The sequence below is a fragment of the Heterodontus francisci genome, chromosome 18, assembly GCF_036365525.1.
Source record: "Heterodontus francisci isolate sHetFra1 chromosome 18, sHetFra1.hap1, whole genome shotgun sequence".
In the NCBI taxonomy this organism is placed as follows: domain Eukaryota; kingdom Metazoa; phylum Chordata; class Chondrichthyes; order Heterodontiformes; family Heterodontidae; genus Heterodontus; species Heterodontus francisci.
The window spans coordinates 82,264,185-82,291,567 of record NC_090388.1 but is presented as its reverse complement, the minus strand read 5'-3'; the positions used below and the strand labels follow the sequence as shown (position 1 = coordinate 82,291,567).

At 42.6% G+C, this 27,383-nt stretch overlaps 1 protein-coding gene across 8 annotated transcripts in view; it reads right to left on the bottom strand.

The window, feature by feature from the left end:
• Window positions 1-27,383, bottom strand: part of cnot4b (CCR4-NOT transcription complex, subunit 4b) — a 194,130-nt gene that overhangs the window by 82,843 nt on the left and 83,904 nt on the right. For 5 of the 8 annotated variants that reach the window (XR_010976900.1, XM_068051066.1, XM_068051068.1 and 2 more), the window contains exons 5-9: window positions 23,205-23,306; window positions 21,711-21,836; window positions 19,390-19,523; window positions 7,692-7,749; window positions 3,096-3,348 (exon numbers count right to left, since the gene is read on the bottom strand). Coding sequence is in view for 7 of the 8 variants with exons in the window: in XM_068051066.1 (XP_067907167.1) it covers window positions 3,096-3,348; window positions 7,692-7,749; window positions 19,390-19,523; window positions 21,711-21,836; window positions 23,205-23,306 (673 nt within the window). In the remaining variant the exon portion in view is untranslated. The remainder of the gene's footprint in view (window positions 1-3,095; window positions 3,349-7,691; window positions 7,750-19,389; window positions 19,524-21,710; window positions 21,837-23,204; window positions 23,307-27,383) is intronic. The other 3 variants (XM_068051067.1, XM_068051069.1, XM_068051072.1) reach the window with 1 other exon arrangement.

The following is a 27,383-nucleotide window of genomic DNA, read 5'->3' as shown; positions in this document are numbered from 1 at the left end:
AATGAATTTGGGGAGGGAATACACAGAAAATGGTAGGATGCTGAGAAATGTAGAGGAAGAGACACCTTTTGAGTGCACGTCCACAGACCCCTGAAGGTAGGACAACAGGTCAGTGCACAACAGGAAAGATGTGATTGCACTAGAGAGGATACAGAGGAGATTTAAGAGGATGTTGCCTGGACTGGAAAAATTTAGTTTTGAGACAAGATTGGATAGGCTAGGGTTGTTTTCTTTGGAACAGAGGAGGCTGACAGGAGACCTAACTGGAGTGTATAAACTGATGAGGGGTCTAGTCAGAATGGGTAGGAAGGCCCTCTTGGTTGAGTGGTCCATAACCAGGGGGCATAGATTTAGGTTAAGTAGTCGGTGGTTTGGGCGTGACTTGAATTGTTTCTATGCTGAATATTTTATGTACTTCCTTGAAAATAAGCACCCAGTCCTGAATCAACACCATAGTACAAGGTGCACATTATACAACTCTGAAAACAGACTGTTAGTGCGAAATCTGGCAGAAATGTAATTCCACTTGAGCCAGATACAACACTTCATGACCAGTCAGAGGCCTGCAACAGTCACAGACAGATAGTCCACCACGGGTGTAATCTTATCTCAAGTTTGAAGATGGCTTATTTCAGCTGTGCAGAAAGGTAAACCACTCGTTGCCCAAAATATTTTTCTTTCCCCACACAAATCAGAGATTTGAAATACTTTGTGGGTAGACTGTGCGCTGCTGGCCAACACGCGCAATCAAACTTTGGTTAACATATCAATAACATATCTCATCAGACAAAACAGGGCATAAGTGAAAAGCACTGTAACCATAATCAAATTCCAGAATCCCACTAACAGTTTGACTAGGTCAATATAAACTTGTGGCCTTGCTGATTAGCAGCTAGCTTGCTGTTTTATTTCAAGTTCAAGGCGTCCATCTTGTGGCCCCCCCAAAGACCCTTCCATCTCCTGAGTCCTCGTCATCCACCCTCAAAGCCCAAACAATCAGCCCCATTGGTGTTAATATTTCTACAAAGTTGCGGGCATGATGGTCTTGGAAAGGCTGTAGTTAGCTCTCTTGCTCATTGGTGGAAAAACCCTAAATTAGAACACCAAGATGTTAGTGCAAAATAGATGCAAAATAATGGAACACGGATTTAATTCCTAAAAAGTGCTCACCCCTCCCTCAACGCTCTGTAGCGCACCCTAAAAACCCATAAAGAAAAAAGCCTGGACACCCTTGTTGTATTTAATAGGGCACTGGACATAATTCATAATCTTGGAGAACGCCATCATGCTTAACACATCTTACCAAAAACTTGAACAGCAATAATCTTCAGTGGGAAAAAGCAGCAAAGGCAAATAATGCAAAATCACAATTGAACTCTCAATAATGTTTGAACAAAGTTACACAAATATATATTGAAAAGCTACTCCAGTGAATGAAACTTGATGATCATAAAGAGTTTGGCCAGTAATCTGATGTGGAGGTAAAACATGTGTTTAAGAGCAAGTATACTGCAAGCAGAGCACCCTATTTATCAACATCACGCTAGCCTGAATGCAAGCACAGAATTTCCTGAATTGGTTGCACACTGATCTGTATTAGCAAAAATTTTACATCAGTGCTGACTCCAGTTAGCAGCAACATAAGGCGACTTCATCCGAATTCTGCATGAAGACAGTTAACAGGTCATCAGTCCCAGCACAGTATATTCTAAAATATGACCACCTCAGCCACAACTCTACACTGGTGAAACTTGGATTGGACTGCTTTTTTAAAAAAACACATATTATAAATGTATTAAAAAACAAGTTTGCACTCCCTTTCAGTGAATGCTGAATTCTAGAATTTGTTAGTTGCCGATCTTTGTTTAGTGACAAACAGTGAATTGCAGACACAGATGCCTAAAGTGATTACTGAGTAACAGAACACAGCCAGGCAACTGCAAGCATTTATCAAACTTTGGGGTTCAAGTACGACGTTTAAATCTTCCTTTCATCACTCCTGCTGTTACAAGTTACGTACATGTTGTTACGCCCAAGTGCTTTGTTGAATGATAATTTTCTTTAATCCACTGGCTGGAAATCTGAAGTTTTATATATTTTTTAAAAGGCATTTAAAAAAAAGACCTTTTAGAACAGGATGACTGTGAGCAGCTTATGATCACCTAGTTTTCTAGTGTATCCTACATTGCAAAGGACTGTGAGGAGAGAGACAAAATGTCTACTAACTTCCCAGCAAGAACCAAGACCCAGGAAGTTTAAAGGAACTACCCGTTCTCTCAGCAAGCAGAGAAATACTGCTAACTGCAATGGTTTAATGACCGAGTGACTGTCATGTGACAAGCCCCTCCCCCATCTGTGGTTTTAAGCTGGTGTTTTTCTCTGCAGCAGAGAAGTAATTGAACTCTGACATGAGCAAACCCTAAGTGGGAGTCTCTCTCTCTCTCCCTATTCCAGCTTGAAAACGTTCAAATCCTGCCTGTTGACTGACCACCTTTGCATACTCTGGCTACAATCAGAAACCCCGTTGCAGGAAATCAACCGCATCGCTATCTCCAAGACTCAGTCATCTATCTCTTCTAACTAAAAGCCTCAGGATCACTGAATTCGGCGAGAAGTCAGCCGAATCACCAATCTCCACAGGCTGTATACCTTTCAATCTACCTTTCCCCACTCTGCAACCTACGTGTGTGTACGTAAACCTCCAGTGAGAGAGACTGAAAGTTGGTGTGTTATTATTTTTATTAGTTTGGTTTAGGTATGATAAATTTAACCTCTTTCTTTGTTAACTCAAGAAAACCTGTTCGATTGGTTCCTTACTTGTTACGATCATAAGAACCAAACACCTACTGAACTGGCCAGTACATCCACTTGAAGAAAGAATTAAACCTGTTGTGGTCAAACAAGTAGGGAAAAGAGGGAAGCCCATCGACCCCTCCTCACTTGACCGTAACAATGTCCTCAGCTCCCTTATCGCACTCCATTTAGCTCACAGGTTTCGCGCACTTCATGAAACGTGCAGATAGAAGTACCCTTTAAGTAATAATGATCCGAACATGATCCCCCAAATCCAGTCAAGCACTGGCAAAGGCACGTACCTGATGTAAAGAGACTCTGTGGCTCTGGTGCTGTTGGCCAGTCATGTGTTGATGGCGATGAGTTGGGATAAAGCAGGCTATTTGGGAGAGGGTTGGGGTGTCTGAAGTTACTGTTGTCTGAAAAGAGGGACTGGGATTCTGCTGCAGCCCCCTCAAAAGGGGACCGCGCATTATGGTTGGATGAACTAATGGGGACGACTGGGTTGGGTTTTGTTAAGCCTGGCGGTGGTGACGGTGTTTCACTGGTAGGGATCTGAAAAAACAGCACATTAGTTCCATATTAGCAATGACATTATTGAAAAGGTACAATCCAAATGGAGATCAGGAATCAAAATTTTCCCATCACCTCTGGAGAGGTCAAGTAAGAGATGCAGTTTTGAGTAGCCACTGAGGTTGCACCTAACACTAAACTATTTAGAGTACTTCAGCCGATATGGAGGTGCCAGCAAGTTGAATTCAGCATGGTGTGTTGGGATGTTTTTCAGGTCAGTCAACCCAGTTTTTCTCACAGGAACAGGAGCAGGCCATTCAGCCCCATGAGCCTGTTGCAACATTGTATCCAATTGTGGCTGATCTGTATCTCAACTCCATATTCTTTGACACCCTTATCTAATTTGACAATTGACCCTGCACCCATGGCCTTTTGGGAGCGAGGATACAGAATTTCTGCTAGATTTTCTAAGAACAAATGCTCCCTGATTTCACTCCGAAATGGCCTAACTCTAATTTTGATTGTGCCCCCTTGTTCTGGATTCCCAAACCAGAGGAAATAGTTTTTCTGCTTCAACCCTCGTGAATCCTTTTATCATTTTAAACCGCTCAATCAGATCACCACAAAAACTTAAACTCAAGCAAATATAACTCAAGTTTATGCATCCTCTTAACTTAACCTTTCAAACCCTGGTATTACTGCACCTCTCAAACGCCCTCAACCACCATAAGTATTTGAGCAGCATTCGCATGGCATCAGAACTACCTTCAAGTTCCCCTCCAAGTCACAGAACACCCTGACCGAGAAATATATTACAAAGAACAAAGAACAGTACAGCACAGGAACAGGCTATTCGGCCCTCCAGGCCTGCGCCGATCTTGATGCCTGCCTAAACTAAAACCTTCTGCACTTCCGGGGACCGTATCCCTCTATTCCCATCCTATTCATGTATTTGTCAAGATGCCTCTTAAACATCTCTATTGTACCTGCTTCCACCACCTCTCCCGGCAGCAAGTTCCAGGCACTCACCACCCTCTGTGTAAAGAACTTGCCTCGCACATCCCCTCTAAACTTTGCCCCTCTCACCTTAAACCTATGTCCCTAAGTAACTGACTCTTCCACCCTGGGAAAAAGCTTCTGACTATCCACTATGTCCATGCCACTCATAACTTTGTAAACCTCTATCATGTCGCCCCTCCACCTCCGTCGTTCCAGTGAAAACAATCCGAGTTTAACCAACCTCTCCTCATAGCTAATGCCCTCCAGACCAGGCAACATCCTGGTAAACCTCTTCTGTACCCTCTCCAAAGCCTCCACGTCCTTCTGGTAGTGTGGCGACCAGAATTGCACGCAATATTCTAAGTGTGGCCTAACTAAAGATCTGTACAGCTGCAGCATGACTTGCCAATTTTTATACTCTATGCCCTGACCTATCAAGGCAAGCATGCCGTATGCCTTCTTGACTACCTTATCCACCTGCGTTGCCACTTTGTGACCTGTGGACCTGTACGCCCAGATCTCTCTGCCTGTCAATACTCCTAAGGGTTCTGCCATTTACTGTATACTTCCCACCTGCATTAGACCTTCCAAAATGCATTACCTCACATTTGTCCATCTGCCATTTCTCCGCCCAAGTCTCCAACCGATCTATATCCTGCTGTATCCTCGGACAATCTTCAACACTATCCGCAGCTCCACCAACCTTTGTGTCGTCCGCAAACTTATCAGACTAGCTACATTTTCCTCCAAATCATTTATATATACTACAAACAGCAAAGGTCCCAGCACTGATCCCTGCGGAACACCACTAGTCACATCCCTCCATTCAGAAAAGCACCCTTCCACTGCTACGCTCTGTCTTCTATGACCGAGCCAGTTCTGTATCCATCTTGCCAGCTCACCTCTGATCCAGTGTGACTTTACCTTTTGTACCAGTCTGCCATGAGGGACCTTGTCAAAGGCTTGACTGAAGTCCATATAGATAACATCCACTGCCCTTCCTTCATCAATCATCTTTGTCACTTCCTCAAAAAACTCGATCAAATTAGTGAGACATGACCTCCCCTTCACAAAACCATGCTGCCTCTCGCTAATAAGTCCATTTGTTTCCAAATGAGAGTAAATCCTGTCCCGAGGAATCCTCTCCAATAATTTCCCCACCACTGACGTAAGGCTCACCAGCCTATAACTTCCTGGATTATCCTTGCCACCCTTCTTAAACAAAGGAACAACATTGGCTATTCTCCAGTCCTCTGGGACCTCACCTGTAGCCAATGAGGATGCAAAGATTTCTGTCAAGGCCCCAGCAATTTCTTCCCTTGCCTCCCTCAGTATTCTGGGGTAGATCCCATCAGCCCTGGGGACATCTACCTTAATGCTTTGCAAGACACCCAACACCTCCTCCTTTTTGATAATGAGATGACTGAGACTATCTACACTCCCTTCCTTCGGCTCATCATTCACCAAGTCCTTCTCTTTGGTAAATACTGATGCAAAGTACTCATTTAGTACCTCGCCCATTTCCTCTGGCTCCACACATAGATTCCCTTCTCTGTCCTCGAGTGGGCCAACCCTTTCCCTAGTTACCCTCTTGCTCTTTATATATGTATAAAAAGCCTTGGGATTTTCCTTAATCTTGCTTGCCAATGACTTTTCATTGCTGCTCCTTCACTGCTGGGTCATATTGAACTTCACCTGCCAGTTTTTGTCCACTAACCTAGTTTATGTCGCTTTGTATCTTTTTACTTCTATCCATATGATTTACGGTGCCTAACTTTGTGTCGTCAGCAACTCTAATCCATCATCCAAGACACTGATATATATGCAGAAAAGTTGAGGCTGCATTCCAATATCTGGTGAATACCAATTGTCAGATCCCTCTGCAGTACATTCCCTTCACCCTTAGGGTCTCCCACCTCCCAACTAATTTTCAACCCATGTCCAAGTTGCATTGTGCAGCTTTCAGCTTGAACAAATGGCTCTCCTTCATGGGACACAAATGGCTTGTGTTGCACAAAGTAGGCTTTGGTACAACTTTATATCTCGGAAAATTCAAGACAGCACATCCAAAAAACTGTCTGTTCAGATCAAAACCAAACAGGCAGTAACCCCATGGTGAAGTGCATATGTTGCTGAGTACCAATGAACCTCCTTGTGGGAAGATGCCAATTAGTGACTCAGAGGGACAAAATCTGATCCTTGTTACATGTCAGATTAAACAACAGGCTTCTCTCTATTGTTCCTTCTGTATTTCTTCTGAACAGGACTACTGCTCTTGCTTTGCTTGAAAGCCTTCAAGCGACATTACAGACATGTCATTAAGACAAAAATCATTGTTTGGACACTTGTCAGGCAAACTAAGCTCCTGGAAGAATCCTCTCTGGAAAAAAGCTTCACAGCAGTGGTGCAGAAAATGTCACTATTTGAATCTACCAATTTTCTGCCAATTTGCAGTTTTGCACCATGTAACCATGCCTCCATGACTTCTGCACTTGCAATAACCTTATTTTCATTGTCAATTCAGCAAGCTATCGCCTGAATTAAAATATTCTTTCTAGGTTTTGAGGAGCATAAAAAAAAGGTAGAGGAAGAGAGGTTTAGGGTTAAGGCAGCTGATGGCATGGTCCCCAATGATGGAGAGATTAAAACAGGGGCTTAGCAAGACACCAGAATTGGAAGAGTGCAGGTATTTGGGGGTTTATGTTTGGAGGAGGTCATCAGAGATAGAAAGGGTGAGGCCATAAAGGAATTTGACAACAAGCATGAATTTCTGAATTTGTTTATTCCAGTGCTTTTAAAAAGAGCACCATGCCGATCGCATTAGTTTTAGTGCAGTAGTGGATTTTTTAAACAATAATTGTCTGCATTGGTATTTGGAAGTTTAAATATATTATGGCGGGAAGGTGGAGTTAAGGTAGATGATCAGCCATAATGACACTGAATGGCAGTCCAGGCCTGAAGGGCCAAATGGCTACACCTGTTGCTATTTCCTATGCTCCACAGAAAGGTCGGAAGGATAGCTGTTATGAGCACCATAAACTTCCAACTGATCCAGGATAGTGTTCTTATGTGAGGTTCAAGTTACGACATTTTATAACGCAGAATCTCAGGGGCTTTTCTTCTGTCTTCAGCTGGGCTTTCCGCAATCCAGGGGGTACGGACTGGAGTTGATCAATTTTCCTGTGTGGATGCATCACCTGAATAAGCCCAAGGACACATGCCCGGAATTCTAGGTATTGGGGAATAATTTTTTGATGTGTTAATTATTGAACGGATAAACATTGAAAGGCGAGAGCAGAGGTTACAAAACAGATAGTATTGTACTGAAGGCAAGGTACTTAATGAACTAGGCATATATTTGAAATAAAGATCCAAATGTATCTTACCTGTTGTAAATTGTCTCCATTTCCTAGACTGAGTGCTTCTGGTGGTTTATCCACAGGTCTGCAAAAAATAGCAATTTTAACAAGTTGATAATGTTGTGTCCGCAGCAGGTCTCAGTGTGCTGATCTACTCGTTTTTTAAATTAGACTATTTAAAAAAAAAAGAGAAGCCCAGGTGAGGGGCAAGGCTTACAGAGCATGAACGCACCAACATTCAAGAAAGTAAAATGAAAGTTGAGGTGAATTAGGAAATTAGGAGATTATGATTGTCATGCCTTTTATATAAAGTCAAAAGCAGAAAATAAATTAAAATGCCATTGCATGGTCAGTGTCACATGTCTGTAATCTGGTGGCACAGTGCTAGGTCGGGGCTGTACTGTTTGTTGGTTACCAAAATTGGTAGGGAGAAAGGGGAGATTAAAAATTGAGCGCTATGTGGCACTGTGTGTCCAAGTGACCATACATTTACCAAGTAAATTTAAAATTGGTTTAATAGTTTCCTGTAAACATACTGACACTTGATATTTGAGCCTTTTTAAAAAAAATAGACTGATGCAATATTCAACTTGACACTAGAAAGGCAGCAAGACTTCTACTGATGGAGACTGACCAGCTTTGATTCAAGTTTTCTACTGCAGAATTTATCCACTGCATGGTGCAAGTTTTGCTCCTTTTCACAAAACACAGTAATCTTCAACTCAAAGAACTCGTGACTGTTAATTACACAGAATATTCAGTTAGTTACACAGAATATTTACTCTTCACAGACATTTGCTCAGTACAACCTTTCCCGATTCAATATCTAATTCCCCCTCAGTACAACCACCACTGAAATCAAGGCATGATTATGTTGAACCCAAGTTAAGTCCTTAAATGTAATGCTGTGGCTCCAGGGAATGAGTGGGAGCCAGACATGACACTCCAGCATTACCAAAGCAGCTTAATTCACTTCCCTATTAACAAATAGCATCATACGTATTGGGACCATGAGGCTACAGTTAATTTTACTGGGGGATTATAATCTTTGCTGGCATTTCAAAAGCCAATATCACATCCGAGTTGCAGATTTTCATTATTTCCTGTAAACATGCAGTAGATTGACAGCAAATGATCTAACAGGTCGAATGAGTAGCATGCAGAAATTAATCTTTTGATGAAATACTTGAGCTGTGCATCACGAAGCCATACAAAGCTGAGGTCTGCTGTTCGATTTCTGGTCTATTCCAAGTTAGCTGATCTCAGCTGGTGTAGCAGTTAGGCACTATGATGGTCACTGCTCTTGGGCTCAGGAGTTGAAACAAAAACATAGCTAGAGCCCTTGCTCCAGGTCTCCATACACAGTGACCAGTGATGTAAACTGTGTGTGTGCACGTGCATACATGTGTTTGGATGTTGGATGAGGACTTGATTGTGATGGGTGCCAAGGTCATTGTGCCTGTTAACACTTCCTGATTAGGCCTCCATGTGAAGAAAGGGCCTCTCAGAAGAGGTGCTGGAGGATTCCCAACAAGTAGAAGCTGAACACCAAAGCATCAGTGGCTTCAGGCGAGTAGAAGGAGCACTGGCAAGGACTCAGACTGGAATGCTGAGAATAAATTAAGCATGAAATCCAGCAATTGCTGAACAGTAAACTAATGAAAATTTTTTATGAGCACCAGATGCCAATCTGAAAAGAAACCATTCAGTTGAGGCCTGCAAATCAAAGTTTACAGGGGTGCACAATCTTCACACGCAAAAAGACTCTGCAGCTCTGAAGCCGCGCATTCAATTCCAGGATGTCTCACCTCCAGCATTTATTATCCATCCATAATTACCCTTCTGAAGGGGTTGTTGAGTCGCCTTCTTGGTGTAGTGCTGTTCGGGAGGAAGTTCCATGATTTGGACCCAGGGATGAAGAGTGAATGGACAAATATTTCAAAGTCAAGATGGTGTGTGGTTTGGAATGGAACTTGTAGGTGGTGGTGTTCCCATGCATCTGCTGCAGTTGTCCTTCCAGGTGGTGGAGAGTTTGGAAGATGGTAACGAAGTAGTTTTGGTGAATCGCTGCATTGCATCTTGCAGATGGTACACATGCTAGCCATGGTGTGACAATGGTGGAAGTAGTGCATGTTGAAGGTGGTGGATGGGGTACCAATCAATATGAAGCTTCTTGAGTGATGCTGGAGTTGTACTCTTCTAGGCAATTGGAGAGTATATTGGAGTGTACCCTATCGCACTCCTGACTTGTGCTTTTTTGATGGCTGAAAGGCTTTGGGGAGTCAGGTGAGTTACTCGCCATAAAATACCGAGCCTCTGACCTGCTCTTGTAGATGTTGATGGAGGAGTATTCAGCGATGGCAATGCCATTGAATGTTAAGGGTAAGCAATTAGTGGGGAGGGGGGAGGAGAAAGAAGAGGAGAGAAGATAAGAGGAGAAAGGAGGCAGTAAAGAAAAGGGAAAAGCTGGCTACTAAGAATGCTTTACATGATTTCACCCCCCCCCTCCCCACAGACATTAAAACTAGACTGTCAGTGACGAATATTAATAAATCCATATCACATTTAGTGTTGGATCTTGCATTCTAAAGATGTGTTAATACAGGGCGGCACAGTGGCGCAGTGGTTAGCACCGCAGCCTCACAGCTCCAGGGACCCGGGTTCGATTGCGGGTACTGCCTGTGTGGAGTTTGCAAGTTCTCCCTGTGTCTGCGTGGGTTTTCTCAGTGTGCTCCGGTTTCCTCCCACAAGCCAAAATACTTGCAGGTTGATAGGTAAATTGGCCATTATAAATTGTCACTAGTATAGGTAGGTGGTAGGGAAATATAGGGACAGGTGGGGATGTTTGGTAGGAATATGGGATTAGTGTAGGATTAGTATAAATGGGTGGTTGATGTTCGGCACAGACTCGGTGGGCTGAAGGGCCTGTTTCAGTGCTGTATCTCGAATCTAATCTCAAAAAGAATTATATCTGCATATCAAATGTTAAACAGAAAATGTCTGATTTTACAGACAGAATGATCTTGCACCACTTTTCTCTTTTTACATCGACTCCTTGTGGCTTACGGTTCCATGAGTACCAGCAGCTCTCCGGTATTTCAATCAAGTGGCCACTTTTTGTGTAAAAAGTCAGCACGCTACTGCACCATGGAATACCATCACCACCAAACCCAATCCTGCCTTTTGCCAATACACACACAAATTTTCCATCAGGACGATGTGTATTCTGGTCATGCCCAGGAACCCGGTTCATTGCCCAACCTCCCAGCTCCAGGATATCGAAGCCAATTGCGAATTGTCCAGATTCATCCTGACTGAATTCAACACAGGCGGGAAAGGAAACCTGCGACATTCCAATCGTTGTAGCTTCTGGCGTAACCAACTGAGCCATCAAAGGAATCCTGGATGAAGATTGGCAGATTTCCATTACTTGTCAGAAGAGAATAGTATTTCTAACTGGTGAAATATGTCGGAACTCAAAAAAGACAGACTTGCTGTAGAACCTGACTGATATGAAAGTGGGCCCTCATGTATTCTGTTTCCTGAAGAACAGAGTGCTCGTTCTGCTTAACGCCCTCCCAAAAATGTACGTTTTAAAAACTGACCAACTCAATGGCCATCCTCAATGGGAAACAAGAGTTCCACTGACCCTCCACGACAGTTCACATCAGGCTTCTGATGAAAAGCACACCATTTATTAAAAAGGGTCAACCCAGGTTGGCAAGTCTCTTGTTGGAAGCGTGCAGACATGAGCAGTTAACGATCTTGCAGAGAATTTCTGTCAATACTTTGTGTGGGTATCAACCATCACCAAGTGCTCACAACTAGAGTGTGCACAAGAACTCTGGGTACAAAAGCTGGCATCAAGTCACCAAAACGTGGTGAGCAACCTGATTGGCCGTGAACAAAAAGAATTGCCTCCCTTGCTCAGCATGGGTTATTTCAGTCCAGGAGAGAAATAAAGCCAATCACTGACCTGAGTTCTGTGTCAGGACCGTCTGGGGTCATGTTTTCGGGTTCTGAACCATTATCAAATATGGGAGGCGTTTTCCTGTGTTCGAGTGTTAGACCGTTGGCTGCTTTAGCTGTGCTCAGTAATGACGGCCAAGTATCTTTATTACTACTGTTGGGTCTGTAAGGGGAAAGAATGGCAAAAATACTGAGTATCTCCCTAATCAACACACTAAAAAGTTTCAGCAGCTCAGAGGTGCTGTTCACTTAGCAGAAACCTTCCAAAAGGGATCCAGCCTGAGATGGTTGTGTTGGTACTGTGCATCCTTATCAGCCAGTGGTACTGACAGCAGCCACAGAGAGAAGCCCAACTCATCCATTATTCAGCTGCCTGGGAATGCGTGGTCTGTCACATAAGGAAATGAGCTAGAGGTAACGTGGTTTGTTGAGGGGGAGGAAATTTTTTTTTACAGCCCTGGTGATTTTTCAAAATCCTTCAAGTCAGGCGTTGCATTCTTACTGCATTCTACATTGTGTTCGTGTGCCTTGCTTTGCATAACGGGTATTGGATGACCAATGATATTGCAACATTCACACAGTAAACATGGTATACAGAAGGAAAAAACTGGATATTACAAATACTGAACACGAGCATTTTACAATACTTTATTTCACTACAGGTTCAGAAATATTTGGACAAGCTGCACACTTTTCTGCACACGACTGCTAATCATGACACTCTTGAGCAATCAGGAGCCCCATTTGATGAATCAGTCACTTGACAGGTTTCAGATGGCTGGAACATGAAGCACAAAGTTCACCATTTCCATGACAACTGTCCCCAGTGCTCTGCACCAGATACTGGCATATCAATTTATTCAAAGTCTTGGGGCTGGTGTGGAAGTGCCTCTAAAGGTTACATAACATGCTGCATTATTATTTCAAGATAAAACCAACTACATTCAAACCGAGGACAGTGAACATTCAAGAACCACAATCTGAAGTGATTATCCAACCACAGTTCAGATGAGTAGGTTCAGAATGCTGGAGACACAGAATAAGAAGTGAAATGCAATCACAACCTACCCCTTCCTCACAAATTGCCATAAAGATAAATCAAGACTGCAATATTTCAAACAGTGATTGCAATAATTAAGTTAATCCATTAGGTTTTGCAAAAAAGACAGGTGATCCACATAGTTCTTCCTTTGAAGAGTGACGCAGCATTTCTGCCAATTAAAAAAAACAAAAATTCTTTAGTCACTAAGTAATGAGAAATTCCAAGTATTTAAGAGTTTTGTCTCATTCTCTCGAATCATCCTTTCATAAAGATAAATTAGTCATTAGTTGGTTAATATCATCTGACTTGACTCAGTCTTAGAATTTTGTTTCTGTCATAATACAATATGAATTTTACGGCACTTAAATTCAAACCTCTGATGAAAATCATCTTTGAACGTTGAAATGGTAAGGTGTTCATCTCAGTAGTGCAGAGGAGCTGTTTGGAATTTCACAGCAACAGCGGTTTGCTTATCTGTACTTGGAGGAAGCACAAAAGGGCAAAGCATGCCAATAACATTCTTGGGCAAAAACTGCAGGTCAAATGTGCCCCCTTGTGTTTTGCTGAAATTGCAATCTGTAAGTAGGTCCTTCAGATTTCTCTCCGGACAATGTCGAATATGCTGTCAACTTTTCCAAGTGAAAGAAACAATTCATTTAATAACTATTTTTACTTCAGAGACAGAATTCATTCTGCAGTAAAAAGCAGACTCACTGAGTCTTCGCTGGCATCTAAATGCGATCAGCATATCAGGGCCAGACTCGGGACATCTGTATTAAACAGGGGCTATGCTGAAAGCTGTACTGTTAAAACTGAATCCTGACTGAAGTTTAAAAAGGGGAACAATCTTCAACTTCAGTGAAATCAGTCCAGGGATGAGTCCACTTGGAAGACAGAGCAGGATCAAAATGAAGATTAGAATTATTTTGTTGACCATGTATTCATTGCTTAAAGTACCAAAAGTATTTGCTTTGGAAAAAATCTGCTCAAATTCTTGCTCATGTTCTTTCTCCCTACCAACCAAATGAATACAAAGTACAGAAGCCTACAAATGCACAAAACAGGCAGAACTTGACAAAATCAAAACACTTTTATGGCTTTTCAAAAAGACAATTCAAGGTGGCCAATGCTATTTGAAGCTTACAATACCTTTAGGCTCCTTTGCGAAGTGACATCAGAAGAAATATTGTGGTGCAATGAGAGGGGAGTCTAACAGTTCCACAGCAATTCATTTCAAATGAAGGAATTGCCTGATGTAGCTATTTGTCACCGTCCAGCTTTATATAAAGTTCACAAGGTAGCTAGGGAAAAAAATCTTTCAGGGATCAAATGCACATCTCAAAGAGCAAAGTAAATTTTTTTGCTATTATGACCCAGACATGGGATGTGATGTACCTGTGTGAAAGTCAGACATCACTCGAGCTTGGCAATTGAAATGGCTGTCCTGACTTTGCAAGGCCTAACAGTACCATGCTACAGACTGATCTGCTCTCCTCACTGTATCTTGGACACATCACAAAATTACCTGTTAAGCTGCAGGTTCAAAATGAAAGGCAAGCATTTGTTTTCAAGTGATACAGGCTTAATGTGTGTGTCGGAATCACACTTTTTCCATTGGGAACCAGTTGGGTTAGGGGAGAGAAAGAAATTATCAGACATACACTCCAAGTGAGCAGCAACCACATCTTTACAGGCATGTGTCACATTTAGTCTTCTTCATAGATTTAACCATGGACTCTTCAGCTACACTGAGTTTTACAATAGTAGTCACATTGGAGCCAGTTTACCTTTGAACACAGTTGTGTTTCGGGTGTAGTGCTCAATTTGCATTAAGACCAACTAAGCCATTTCAATGCACGTCAAGCCAACAAAATAGCTCCAGCTTTAGTTGAAGTATATCTTTTCCTCAGAGGTCAGGTATTACCTGACCCTCTTCATACAGGCATGCCATTTCTCCTGATGAACCATGTGTGACTCAGATGTTGCACTAAACTAGTTTTGTGAGAACTATTTCCATACATTAAATGCAAAGGGAAACCTTAAGGAAAAACACCCACCAGGAACAACCTTTGATGGGACTGCCATTGCAAACAGACAGCTTCCTGAATCTTTATGCCATACTAACAAATTAAACCAAATGGACAAATTAGCAGCAACATGCAACTAGCATCAGTCACCCAACAGAAGCAGCAAACAAATTTGAGGTTTCAATGGATATGAACTGTTCACAGCTATGCAACTTTTGCCAGATATTTAGTGTTCCATTGCTTTAAGCGAAGAAAGAAAATAATAAATTTGATCAGTTGAATAATGACAATGTTTGCACCATCTTTTCATTGTAATGCAGCCTATGAAGGGGTAAACCTTGTTGCAAGAGTCATAGACAGATACAGCACTGAAACAGGCCAAGAGTTGAATACTCTTTTGTAAAAATGATTTAAACACACTTCGTTCTCTTATATACTTCATTAATTGCACTTCCAATCTAAATTACTCAAACACTAACCGTAGGGAAAATTTTTCAGATAAAGATTAGTGCAAACAATGCAGTGCAATGCAAGCGTTTGAGAGCTATAGATCATCTGCATTGCTCAGTCGCTAATTTGGGTCAAATTGTCTTGAAATAATTGAGATTGCTGCTGTGGAGAAGTTGAGAACTTTTTGCCAATGTGCAACAAATTCTCTTTTTCTCTTCCTTTCATGCGTTAAGGAAAGCGAGCTCCAGCAGCTCATGGGGATGAACACCCCTCCACTTCCCTCTGACCTTTCCATCTCTGATGCTGAATGATCTGCACTTAGCAAATGACTCAGTGCCATCCCCCCATCTCAATGAATTTCATGCTCGGCATGACGTTGAGCTCTTGTTCCGTTGCCTTTGCCTCCAGGCTCACTTCTTTGGCCAGGTGTCTGCCCCCCGAACAGCAGACCCAAACACCCGCCTCCAACATTCTTCCTCCACCTGGAACCCTCCCTCTGGCCTCTTGTACGCTCTTTTCACTGATAACTGATGTCAGCGTGACATCGGCCGTCTCAATTTCTCTGCTTCCCTCACATGCTCTAACCTGCCTCCCTCAGAACTAGCTGCACTCCATTCTCTCAGGTCTAACCCTGAGATTATGATCAAATCTGCTGACAAGGGTGGTGCTGTTCTTGTCTGGCGTGCCGACCTTGATCTTGCAGAGGCTGAGCGCCAACTCTCAGACACTTCTTCCTACTGCCCCTCAACTATGACCCCACCGCCGAACATCAAGCCACCGTCTCCAGAACTGTCATGAACCCTTATGTCCTCTGGAGATCTTTCCTCTTCAGCTTCCAAGCTATTAGACCTACAACCCCGGACAGCCCGCTTTCAGCTCCTTCCCAAAATCCACAAACAGGACTGTCCTGGTAGATCCATAGTTTCAGTCTGTTCCTGCCCCACTGAACTTATTTGTTCCTATCTTGACACCACCTTCTCTCCCCTGGTTCAGTCTTTTCCCACCTACATCCGTGACTCTCCTGACACCTGATGTCATTTCGACAACTTCCAGTTTCCTGGCCCAAACCGCTGTTTCTTCACTATGGACGTCCAATCTCTCTCCACCTCCATCCCCCGCCAGGACAGTCTGAGGCTCACCGCTTCTTCCTTGAAGCGAGGCCCAACCAGTCCCCACCGACCAACCCCATCCTCCACCTGGCTGAAGTTGTTCTCACATTGAACAACTTCTCCTTCAACTCCACTCACTTCCTTTAAAAGAAAGGTATTGCTATGGCTACTTGCATGGGTCCTAGTTATGCCGGTCTTTCTATGGAGTACGTTGAACATTTCTTGTTCCAGTCCTACTCAAGTCCCCTCCCCCAAGTCTTTCTCTGGGACATTGATGACTGTAAAGGTGCAGTTTCCTGCTCTTGCCCTGAACTAGAAAACTTCAACTTGGCTTCCAATTTCCACCCTTCTCTCACCTTTACATGGTCCATCTCCGACACTTCCCCTCCCTTCCTCGACTTCTCCATCTATCCATCTCTGGGGATAGGCTCTCCACTAATATCCATTATAAGCCAACCAGCTCCCACGGCTACCTTGACTACACTTCCTCACACCCTGCCTCCTGTAAGGACTCCATTCCATTCTCCCAGTTTCTCCGTCTCAGATGGATCGGTTCTAATGATGCAACATTCCACAACAGCACTTCTGATATATCTTCCTTTTTCCCCAAGCAAGGATACCCATGGTTGACAGGGCCCTCAACTGTATCTGACCCATTGCCCACACTATTGCCCTCATCGCTTCTCCTCCCTCTCAGAACCGTGACAGGGCTCTCCTTTTCCTCACTTTCCACCCCACCAGCCTATATGTCCAAAGCATCATCCTCCGTCATTTCCGCCATCTCCTGCGTGATGCCAAACGCATCTATCCCTCCCCTCGCCCATCAGCATTCCAAAGGGATCATTACCTCCGCAATACCCTGGTACACTCTTCAATCATGCCAGACACCTCATCACCTTCCCACAGCACCTCCACATGCAATTGCAGGTGGTGTAAAATCTGCCCTTTTATCTCCTCTCCTCACCATCCAAGGCCCCAAACACTCAGGCCCCAGAGGAAGCAGCGATTTATTTGTCTCTCTCGGCATTTCTTCACAGACAAAGAATTTGAGAAGGTTGTACTCATCGGCTGCAAGTGGCTATTAAGTCTCATCTGTGACCTGCAGATTCACCCACAGCGGGTGCAAGTGAAGGTGCAGTCAATGCTGGGGGCAAATGGATCGATCCTTCTCCTCCTTTTCTTTTTCAAGTTAGTTTTTCGCTCAGTCTCAAAGGTGTCTGTAGCAATCCTGATGTAGCATCTCCAGGCATCACGATCTACGGCCTGTGCTTCCCACTGGCGATGGTTGATGTGGCACATGGAGAGGGACTTCTTCAGGGAGTCCATGAAACGCTTGCGCGGGGCCCCTCTGCTCCTTTTACCAGTGATCAGCGACTCCCATGGCGACGCTTCCCAACACCCTGCTTCCTGTAAGGACTCCATTCCATTCTCCCAGTTTCTCCATCTCAGATGCATCTGTTCTGAAGGATTTCTGATGTGGATTTACTTGTACTTTCAATTTAGTATACTGTATTCGCTGCTCACAGTACGGTCTCCTATACATTGAAGACACCAAATACAGATTGGGTAACTGCTTTGCGGCACACCTCTGCTCAGTCCGCAAGTGACCCCAAGCTTCCGGTTGCTTGCCATTTGAATTCAGCACCCTACTCTCGCACCCACACTTCTGTCCTTGGTCTGCTGCAGTGTTTCGCAAGCTCAAGGAACAGCACCTCATTTTCCTCTGAGGCACTCTACAGCCTTCCGGACTCATCATTGAGTTCAATAATTTCAGAGCATGACTGGCCTTGTTTTATTATTTTATAACTTGTGCCTCCCTTAAACTTGGTTTTTTATGTTTGTGCATAGCTGTCTATTCTGTCATTAACACTCTCTGGACTAATGCTTTGTCTTTCACACCATTTGCACTCCCTTTGCCTTTGTCCCATGATATTTTTTTCATTTAATCTCTCCTGTCCTCTGCCCTATTACACACCATCCCTTTTGTTCTCTTCTCCCCCATCCCCGCGTCACTTGATTAAAACCTATCACATTTCCAACCTTTGCCAGTTCTGATGAAAAGTCACAGACCTGAAACGTTAACTCTGCTTCTCTCTCCACAAGGCTGCTGGACCTGCTGAGTATTTCCAGCATTTTCTGTTTTGGCAACAAATTCTTAGTGCATCAGTTTCAGGATTGCCAAGCATGATTCCAAGAAAGATTCTAAATGTTGCAAGTAACTCCAAAATTTTCTCTGTTCTGATCATGCTTTGTTTTTACTGTTCCTTTTTGTAAGGTTACAACTCATACCAGGGATCAAACATTGGTCTGCTCATGGCTATACCACTATATATCAGGGAAGCCAAGATCACAAACTGGTATCCAAGAGTATAACTCTTGCACAAACACTACAACCACTTATATTTGTATAGCGCCTTTAATGTAACCAAATGACCCAAGGCGCTTCACAGGAGCGTTATGAAACAGAATATGACAGATACCATGCCATAATCAGAGTGCCGATTTTGACAGAAATGTCATGGATTCAAAAATATAACCTATTTTGATAGATTTCACTCTTAAAGGTAATGATCAACATGTGCAGATGGGTTTGTGATCAGTCTTACTGCCAAAAAATTACTAAAATTCTCTGGTGTTAGCTGCTCTTGATTGTTGTGACAATCATAAATCGCAGCAACATTTAAAATAAAAGGTAAAGTGATTCTGACAGCGAGTCAAGCCTGTTTGTTAGGGGCAGAAAGGGAAAATGAAGTAGGATGTGTTAACCAACAGAATCCCTCTCATCAGTACATTGTAATGCATTTTGGAATAAAATTCTCCTTCCCACTCCACATTTTTTTTTAGCACATCTGTGCAATTGATAAGTGAGGGGGCTGTTATCAACTAACAAGCATTAAGTGTAAATAAAACATCCATGAGTGGGGGTAAAACTAAGATCCAGTCACTGAGCCTGCAAGGCACTTTTGCGAGATAGCTTCAGGTATAAAAGTAGTATTTTTGAGCAGTAGAGAAGACTGCATTTGATAAGAAAGCTCAGAAAAAAGAAAGAGAAAAGCTCAAGTATGAAACGTAATTGCAAACAAGAGAAAAAAATTCATGTCAGCGCATCAGGCCAAGGCAGTACTTACGCATCATACCTCTGCTGTGTAGCTATTTTGTTCTTATTTTTGTCGACTGTGCTGGGCGACTGGTGCAAAAAGTTAGGATTCAATTTATAAAGTTCCTGAAGCAGCTTCTGTTCGTACTCTTGATGTTTACCTGCCTGCAGAAGGAAATTAAAAGGAAAAGGGGCAAAAAGCCAATTAACAGGAGCTCGGATTATCAAATGGTATACAGCACAAGAAATTTTATTTTATACTTAAGAAATCCAAGCAAGATACGTACATTTCAACGCTTTACAAAGTTACTTGTATTGGTGGGAGTTGCGGGGGAGGGGGGGTCGGCAAAGAGAAGAGAGAAAATCCCTTTGCAATTTTCTCACAAGATCCTCATCAGAAGACAAATTATTCAGCACTGCACTGATTCCTCCCCACTCACCCAAACAGAAAATTGTGCTTAACACTGCACTGAGAGTTCTTTCTAATTAAAAATGACAGATTTCAGTTGACCTATTTCACAGTAAAATCTGCACATGTTTGGAACAGAGACCTGATGAACTTCAGGTTGGAATGCTTAGTTCATTCTATCCATTACTTGGAAATACTGTTATGCTGGAGGCCTGCTTTGCCAATGCTGATGTTCAAAATCTAGCCTGGGAAAAAAACAAATGGCTGAGGAACGAGCAAACATTTTTCCTTGTGTCTCAAAAACTTTGACGAGATTGCCACCTATACACCACCAGTAACATAGCCAGCTTCAACTGGTGCTCAACTCATAATCCAAGTAAACAGTTTCCCTTGCAGCTGCATGCCTGTTTCACAGAACACAGCATCAGCACTAACCTATCTTCTTGACCTGCAGCTTGTGGCAGATTTGCTCCTCCACATGAATCTGCAAAGCCGTGGAATTCAGTGCTATTCTTCACCAAAAGGAATTAATATCAGAAGACAATATTATCCCAGTTCCCATCAAGTGAAAGAGTCCTGATCGCACAGAACTATTGATCGTGGTCTCTATTTGGCATCTACCCGAGTCGCTTGACTTCAATCAGGAAATCGCTTGTGCATAGAACTGAAGGTACAGATCTGGACCCAATCACTGTGTGGTGCATCACCCTTCAATAGTGGGCCCTCACCACAGTGATACTTGACATAATGTGAAGTGGCAACACTGTACTACACGGAAGGTAATTAATGTAACTGTGAAAAGGTAATAGGAAGCCCCTCTGTTTCAGCTGAAATTAACATTACGTGCCTATGTTTCCCAGGCAAGTTTACTCTCATGTGCACATTCAGTTCATATCAACTGAATGACCAAGTCATGTCAAAGCTAAGCAATGAAACCATGAATCCCAGTTTTGACAAGCAAAACACAAGTCGACACATATCTAACACGCAAAAGGAAAATAATTATTATGCAGTTCCTCCATGCGCTGAAATGGAACTTCTACTTGACACCATGAGTAGACAAAGCAGAGGACACTCAGCACTAATATGTAATACCTCAAACAGGGCACAAGACTGGTTTAAATGTTCTCAACCGCTGACATGTAAGTCGTAAAACAGCAGCTCAATGGAATAATCTGCATTGTATCCCTTAGTTTCTGAAGCAGAAAGAATGACTAATGAAAAGAACTGAAGATGTCCACTTGAGGGCACTCTTGTATAGTCAAGCAAAGGAAAAGCAAGTAGCTGTGGTCTGAATTACATTAGACTCCATGATTCCAATGGATGAAGATAGGCAATTGCCTTGTGCTCCCCCTTTCAGAACTGAGGCCTAGCTCACAAAACAATTCCAAGACAGCACATGTCAAAACCTCAAACTGGATCAAGCACAGTGACTTGAATTTAATACCAGGACTCTCCTCCTTCTCCTTAAGAAGTAAAACTCCCATGGTAATCTCTTTCAGATTCATGTTTTGCGAACTTTATGTGGGGGAACAGATGCCATTTGACTCTAGCTTCTGAAAGGCAGCATTATTTATCTGAAGGAAAAAGTTGGAGAAAAATACATGCTAACAGATATGTGAGCAAGTCAACTGATGGAGAGATCTGACCAAGTTGGACCCTCCAGTGTCTGAACACCCTAATTTGCAAATCTAAGCTTCACATTATCCTCGATAAATTTCATTCTGGCTGGAAGCTATGTCTAATTTTCCAGTCGTTAACATTTGAACAACAGAAATGTTGTCACAACTCCAAACAAAAAAAAGCAACAATTGTTTTAAAGAATCTTAGTTCAAAAGGCAGCCCAAGCCCTCAGTCAGACAAACACTGGTTGCAATGAGTTCAGTTTTGATTGGGCTTTTTGTTTGCTCTGCGCATTATTTCCTTTAGGTTGGGCAACTTACCTGCATTTCTTCTTTAGTGAAACTGGCTGCTTCATCGCCTAGCTCATGCAAATACATACAGTCTGGTTTAGGACATTGCATGTTCTTTAGGAAATAACTGCAATACTTCGTTGTACCTAAAGATGCCTTGAGAGAGAAAGAAAGTGCCGGCAATTATACATATTTCATTACTTAAATAATGATTCTGACCCAGCTGCAACATTTCTAGTATCAAGAACTCAGATAGCAATGTCAGAAATGCCTATAGCATAATGGCTCAAAAACCACTGGGACTTGGGTTCAAACCAAGTCCACACAATGTCGATAGGTGCAGGTTTTCGTTATTGGTCTTTGCCTGATTCAGGGTTACAACTGCTTCTGGGATCAGAGCTAGCCAAGAGGGGCATGGCAATTACAAACAAAATGAGTTAGACAACCCCACGATTTGAGTGGAAAGAGGTCAACCAGCTTCACTAATTCTTTACTTGTCCCACTGTGGCGTACTGACACTAAAATATGGTTCACACTTTCAGGTATGTGCTCAGAGAAAGATAAAGGGGAAAGGGATTGAAACAACTCAACAAGAAAATTGTTTTTCTGATTACACTGAGCTTTCCATATAAATCTGAAAGAAAGTCAAGTTCTGATAATTCTCAAACAGACTGAAGGGATGGCTCAGTCATTATCAGGGCAACTGATTACTTCAGACAACACGATGCATTTCTCATCAAGGACAGGTAACAGTTTCTGGTTGTTTCAGGATGTTTTAAATCCATTCTTTGCATACCAACCAGATGGTTATTTCTGTCAGCAGCAGATCATAGTGGGAACTCAACTTTATATATCTGACCTGTGGCCCATCTTAACTTTTAAGATCTGGAATGCATTGCCTGAAAGGGTGGCGTAACCAAATTCAATAGTAGCTTTCAAAATACTTGAACAGGAGAAATTGCAGGGCTACAGGAAAGAGCAAGGGAGTGGGACTAACTGGATAGCTTTTGCAAAGAGCTGGCGCAGGCATCAGGGGCTGAATTCCCTCTTCCTCTGCTTCAAGATTCTCTGTTTGTAACTGGATGCTGTCGCAGGATACTAGAATTTTATAGCTCACACATTTGTAAGAACATTTGCATGATAGACTCCAGTGGCCATTTTTACCGCCTTGCAAATGATTTTTTTGCAGAGGATTTCAGATCTGACAGTATTGCTACAAGTTCATTTTTTGTGGAAACATTCCCAAGACATCAAAATTACAGTGTAAACAGAAACTGAAAGCAGACATCAGATTCTGTTGACATCATTGTGGGTTTATAACTTATTTCTTTGTCCAGGGGAAGAAAAGACATACTATTTAAGCACTTGGTTTCATCTTCCACCAACTTTCACTTCTAAGATTTATTTCCCTATTTGACATTTCAAGTTACTTTGTCAAAATCTCTTCTTCCACTGCAGCTTTAACCTCACAAAGAAACTTGCAGATCAGAAAAAAGCACATGCTGTGTGATGGAGATTGCTTACCTTAAGTGTCCTGCCATCCACCACTACGTTATTTACACACTGTATTGCTCTTAGTGCGTCTTCAGACCGTATGTAGGTTACATAAGCACTAGCACTAGGACCCTAGGAAAAGCAACATTTTAATTTACTATGAGACTAAAAAAAACTTCTGCTTGTTAGCATCCACAATCATGAAGGGTAAACAATGAGTTGGAATCAGAACGATACAGCACAGAAGAAAGCCTATACTGGCTGTGCTGGCTCTCTGTTAAGTCTATAAAATTAATCCCACTCCCCTGCTCTTTCCCCACAGCCCTTTAAATATTCTCCCTTGAAGTATTTATCTAATCATCTTGAATGTTACGATTGAACCTGCTTCCATCACTCTTGCAGGCGTGCGTTGCAGATCATAACTTGCTGCATAAAAAAATTCTCATCTCCCCTTTGGTTCTTTTGTCAATCACCTTAAATCTGTCTCCTTTGGTTACTGATCTTTATATACTTGATCAAAAAGAATGATTTTGAACACCTCTACCTTCTTAACCTTCTGTGCTCCAAGCAGACCACCACATTAACCAGTCGCTACACAAAATTCAAGTCCCTCAACTCTGGTGCCATTCTAGTAAATTTCTTCTGCACCCTCTCCAAAGGATTGACATCCTCCCTCAAGTGTGGTGCCCAGAATTGAATACAATAGTTCAGCTGAGGCTGAACCAGTGTTTTATAAACGTTTAGTACAACTTCCTTGCTTTTGGACTCGATTCCTCGATTAATAAAGCCAATGATCCCAGATGCTTTTTTGAATAACCTTCGCAGCTTGTCCTGCCGCCTTCAAAGTTTTGTGGACATACATGCCCAAGTCTCTGCTCCTGTACCCACTTTAAAATTTTACTAGTTCGTAATGCCTCTCCTCCTTCCTACCAAAATGCATCACTGCATCCTTCTCTGCATTAAATTTCATTCGCCCATTTATCAGTCTATGTCCTCCTGAAATTTGTTACTCTGTTCCTCATTGTTTATCGAATTTCCAAATTTAGTGCCATCTGCAAACTTTGAAATTGTGCCCTGCACGCCCAAGTCCGGGTTAACATGCATCAAAAGCAGCAGTGATCCCAATACTGACCACTTGGGACCACCACCATACTTCTCTCCAGAATGAAAAACAACCACTACTACTCTGCTTTGTCCCTTAGCGAATTTTATATCCACACAGCCACTGTCCTTTCAATCCCTATGGCTTTAATTTTACTAAATTCCAGAGAACTGCCTTTGCCCTTGGCACCATACCCAGCAGACAGTCGTTTGGTCATACAGAACTTGAGTGTTGCTGAAAATAGAGACACTTTCTCAAAGTTTATCGTCTTGCACTCAGCAGGACAATACGCAAGAATAACCAATGTAAGGGAAAACAACAACTTATACTGCATGAGAAGAGAATGCTGTTTGGTTGGCAAGTGGACTCTGATTGGTAGAGGAATTGTCATGGAGAATGCACCAGTTTACGGAGACTGATAGCTAACTGCCAAGCTTTGTTTGAGATTTAAACCAGGTAGCTTGACTCTGTGCCCTAAGGAATGAACCAGCGAATGGCCGTCACTTATTTTCTGTCTGCAAAGAACAGGGCTCTGCATATTAATATATGTAGCTTCCAGTACGTGCAAATGCGCCACACTGCAAGCCCGAATGACTATCTTAAATTGGTTGTCAGCGTAATTCTTAGCACCGAGGACTCTTTAGCAAGTGTTGCCCAATCTAATATTGGACACTGTTTTGAGTTTTGCAAGCACGGGAATTCCAATGCCTGTGTGATGCTAGGTATACAGCTTGTACGTCCAAAGATTGGCAGATCAGATCGAACATGTCCCTTCCACTTTTCGCAATGGGCAAGGTACAGGCCGTACCCAACCAGCCCGTGGTTGCAAAACTCAAAACATAGCGTCCAACATTAGATATGATTCCAGAATTGGACAAAATTTGCCATAATAATCCTCAGTGTGCTAAAAATTACGCTGACAACCAATTTAAGATAGTCAGTCGGGCTCGCAGTGTGGCGCATTTGTGCGCACTGGAAGCTGCATATATTAATCCACAGAGCCCTGTTCCTTGCAGACAGTAATAACATGTACACACATTGCGCCTGTTTCAGCTAAACAAAATAAGTGACAGCCATTCGTTGGTTCATTTCTCAGGGCAATGCCTTGACCAGAGTCAAGCTGCTTGGTTTAAATTTCAAACAAGGCTTGGCAATTAACTGCCCGTCACCGTAAACTGGTGCATTCTCCATGATAACGCCTCTACCAATCAGAGTCCACTTGCCAACCAATTAGCATTCTCTTCTCATGTAGTATAAATTTACATTAGTGCTCTTGCGGATTGCCCTGATGAGTGCAAGACAAAAAGCTTCAACAAAATGTTTCTACTTTCAGCAAGACCCAGAAGACTCGATGCCTTCAATAAAAGTGTTGCCAGTGGAGGACTCTGCCTTTTCTCGCCTCCCTCGCCTGTGCAGACAATGAAGGGGTCGCTAACTGAAACTGATATCTCTCAGACACTGATTAACCTTGTGTGTATTGCAGCATTTTCAGTTTTACTTTTGTAGCTTGATAAGCAGGCTCAGAGATGCTCACCAAAACATGCCCATCATATCAAATCATCTTTTGACCAGTGAAATCGCAGGTTATTGCTCATGAGACCTTATTCAGGATTATACCATTACATTGCTACAACTTTCCTCCCTTCTCAGTCATTGTTGTCTCATCTACTCCAGGAAAGTGAGTGGCACATTTCTCCATGACTAATACAAATAAGACTTCTGCGATCAGATACATATGTTACTTTATTTTTGCATCTATGACTTCTCCCAATTCACTTACATTCAAATCAGAGATTGTAATACCTCCAGATAGAGCTGCATGTCCCATAAGTGAATATTTTGTACTAAATTGGGCTGTATAAGTAAAGACAGTTTGGGATAACTCTCAGATTAAGAGCTTTTGTTCAGAAAAATTAAATTATAAGGGATTATTAAACTGGTGTGAATTGATGACTAATGCATATTTATTTATTTATTTAGAGATACAGCACTGAAACAGGCCCTTCGGCCCACCGAGTCTGTGCCGACCATCAACCACCCATTTATACTAATACTACATTAATCCCATATTCCTACCACATCCCCACACCACCTAACAATACTCGGGGCAATTTATAATGGCCAATTTACCCATCAACCTGCAAGTCTTTGGTTATGGGAGGAAACCGGAGCACCCGGCGAAAACCCATGCAGTCACAGGGAGAACTTGCAAACTCCGCACAAGCAGTACCCAGAATTGAACCCGGGTCGCTGGAGCTGTGAGGCTGCAGTGCTAACCACTGCGCTGCCCTATTGTGGAGTGAATTGTGGCAAACTGCCCAGATTCAGATGGTGCAAATTTATAGCCCTCACAGAGAGCCCATGAATCATATAATCATCTGCATTGTCCATCTAATCATCCATTCTTATCCCACCTAATCAATTCTTCGAGATGATTCCACCCATCATTCACCAACTTCCGCTGGAATGCCTGCCTCCAATGTAGACAACCTAAGTCCCTCTTGTGCAATGGCTGACTCATTTTTGATCTCTTTCAGATGAACACAGAAATAAGAGCAGGCCGTACAGCACCTTGTGTCTGTTCCGCCATTCGATTAAATCATGGCTGATAAGTTTGTCAACCCCATTTGCCTTTCATCGCTATCCCTTGATAACTGCCAAACAAAAACCTATTGACCTCAGTCTTAAAGCTTTAAACATAACATAAGAACTAGGAGCAGGAGTTAGCAATTCAATCCCTCGAGCCTGCTCCGCCATTCAATATGATCATGGTTGATCTCATCTCGGCCTCAACTCCACTTTCCTGCATAACCCTTCAACCCAGTACTAATTAAAAATCTGTCTACCTCCTCCTTAAGTTCACTCAATGTCCTGGCATCCACCGCAATCTGGGGTAGTGAATTCCACAGACTCATGACCTTTTGAGATAAGTAATTTCTCCTCATCTCTGTTTTAAATCTGTTATCACTTATCCTAAAACTGTGACCTAGATTGGCAAACAGCCTTTCAATTGATCCAGCATCCACAACCTTTTGGGAACAGAGTTCCAGGTATCTACCACCCTTTGTATGAAGAAGTGCTTCCTGATTTCCCTCCTGTATGGCCTG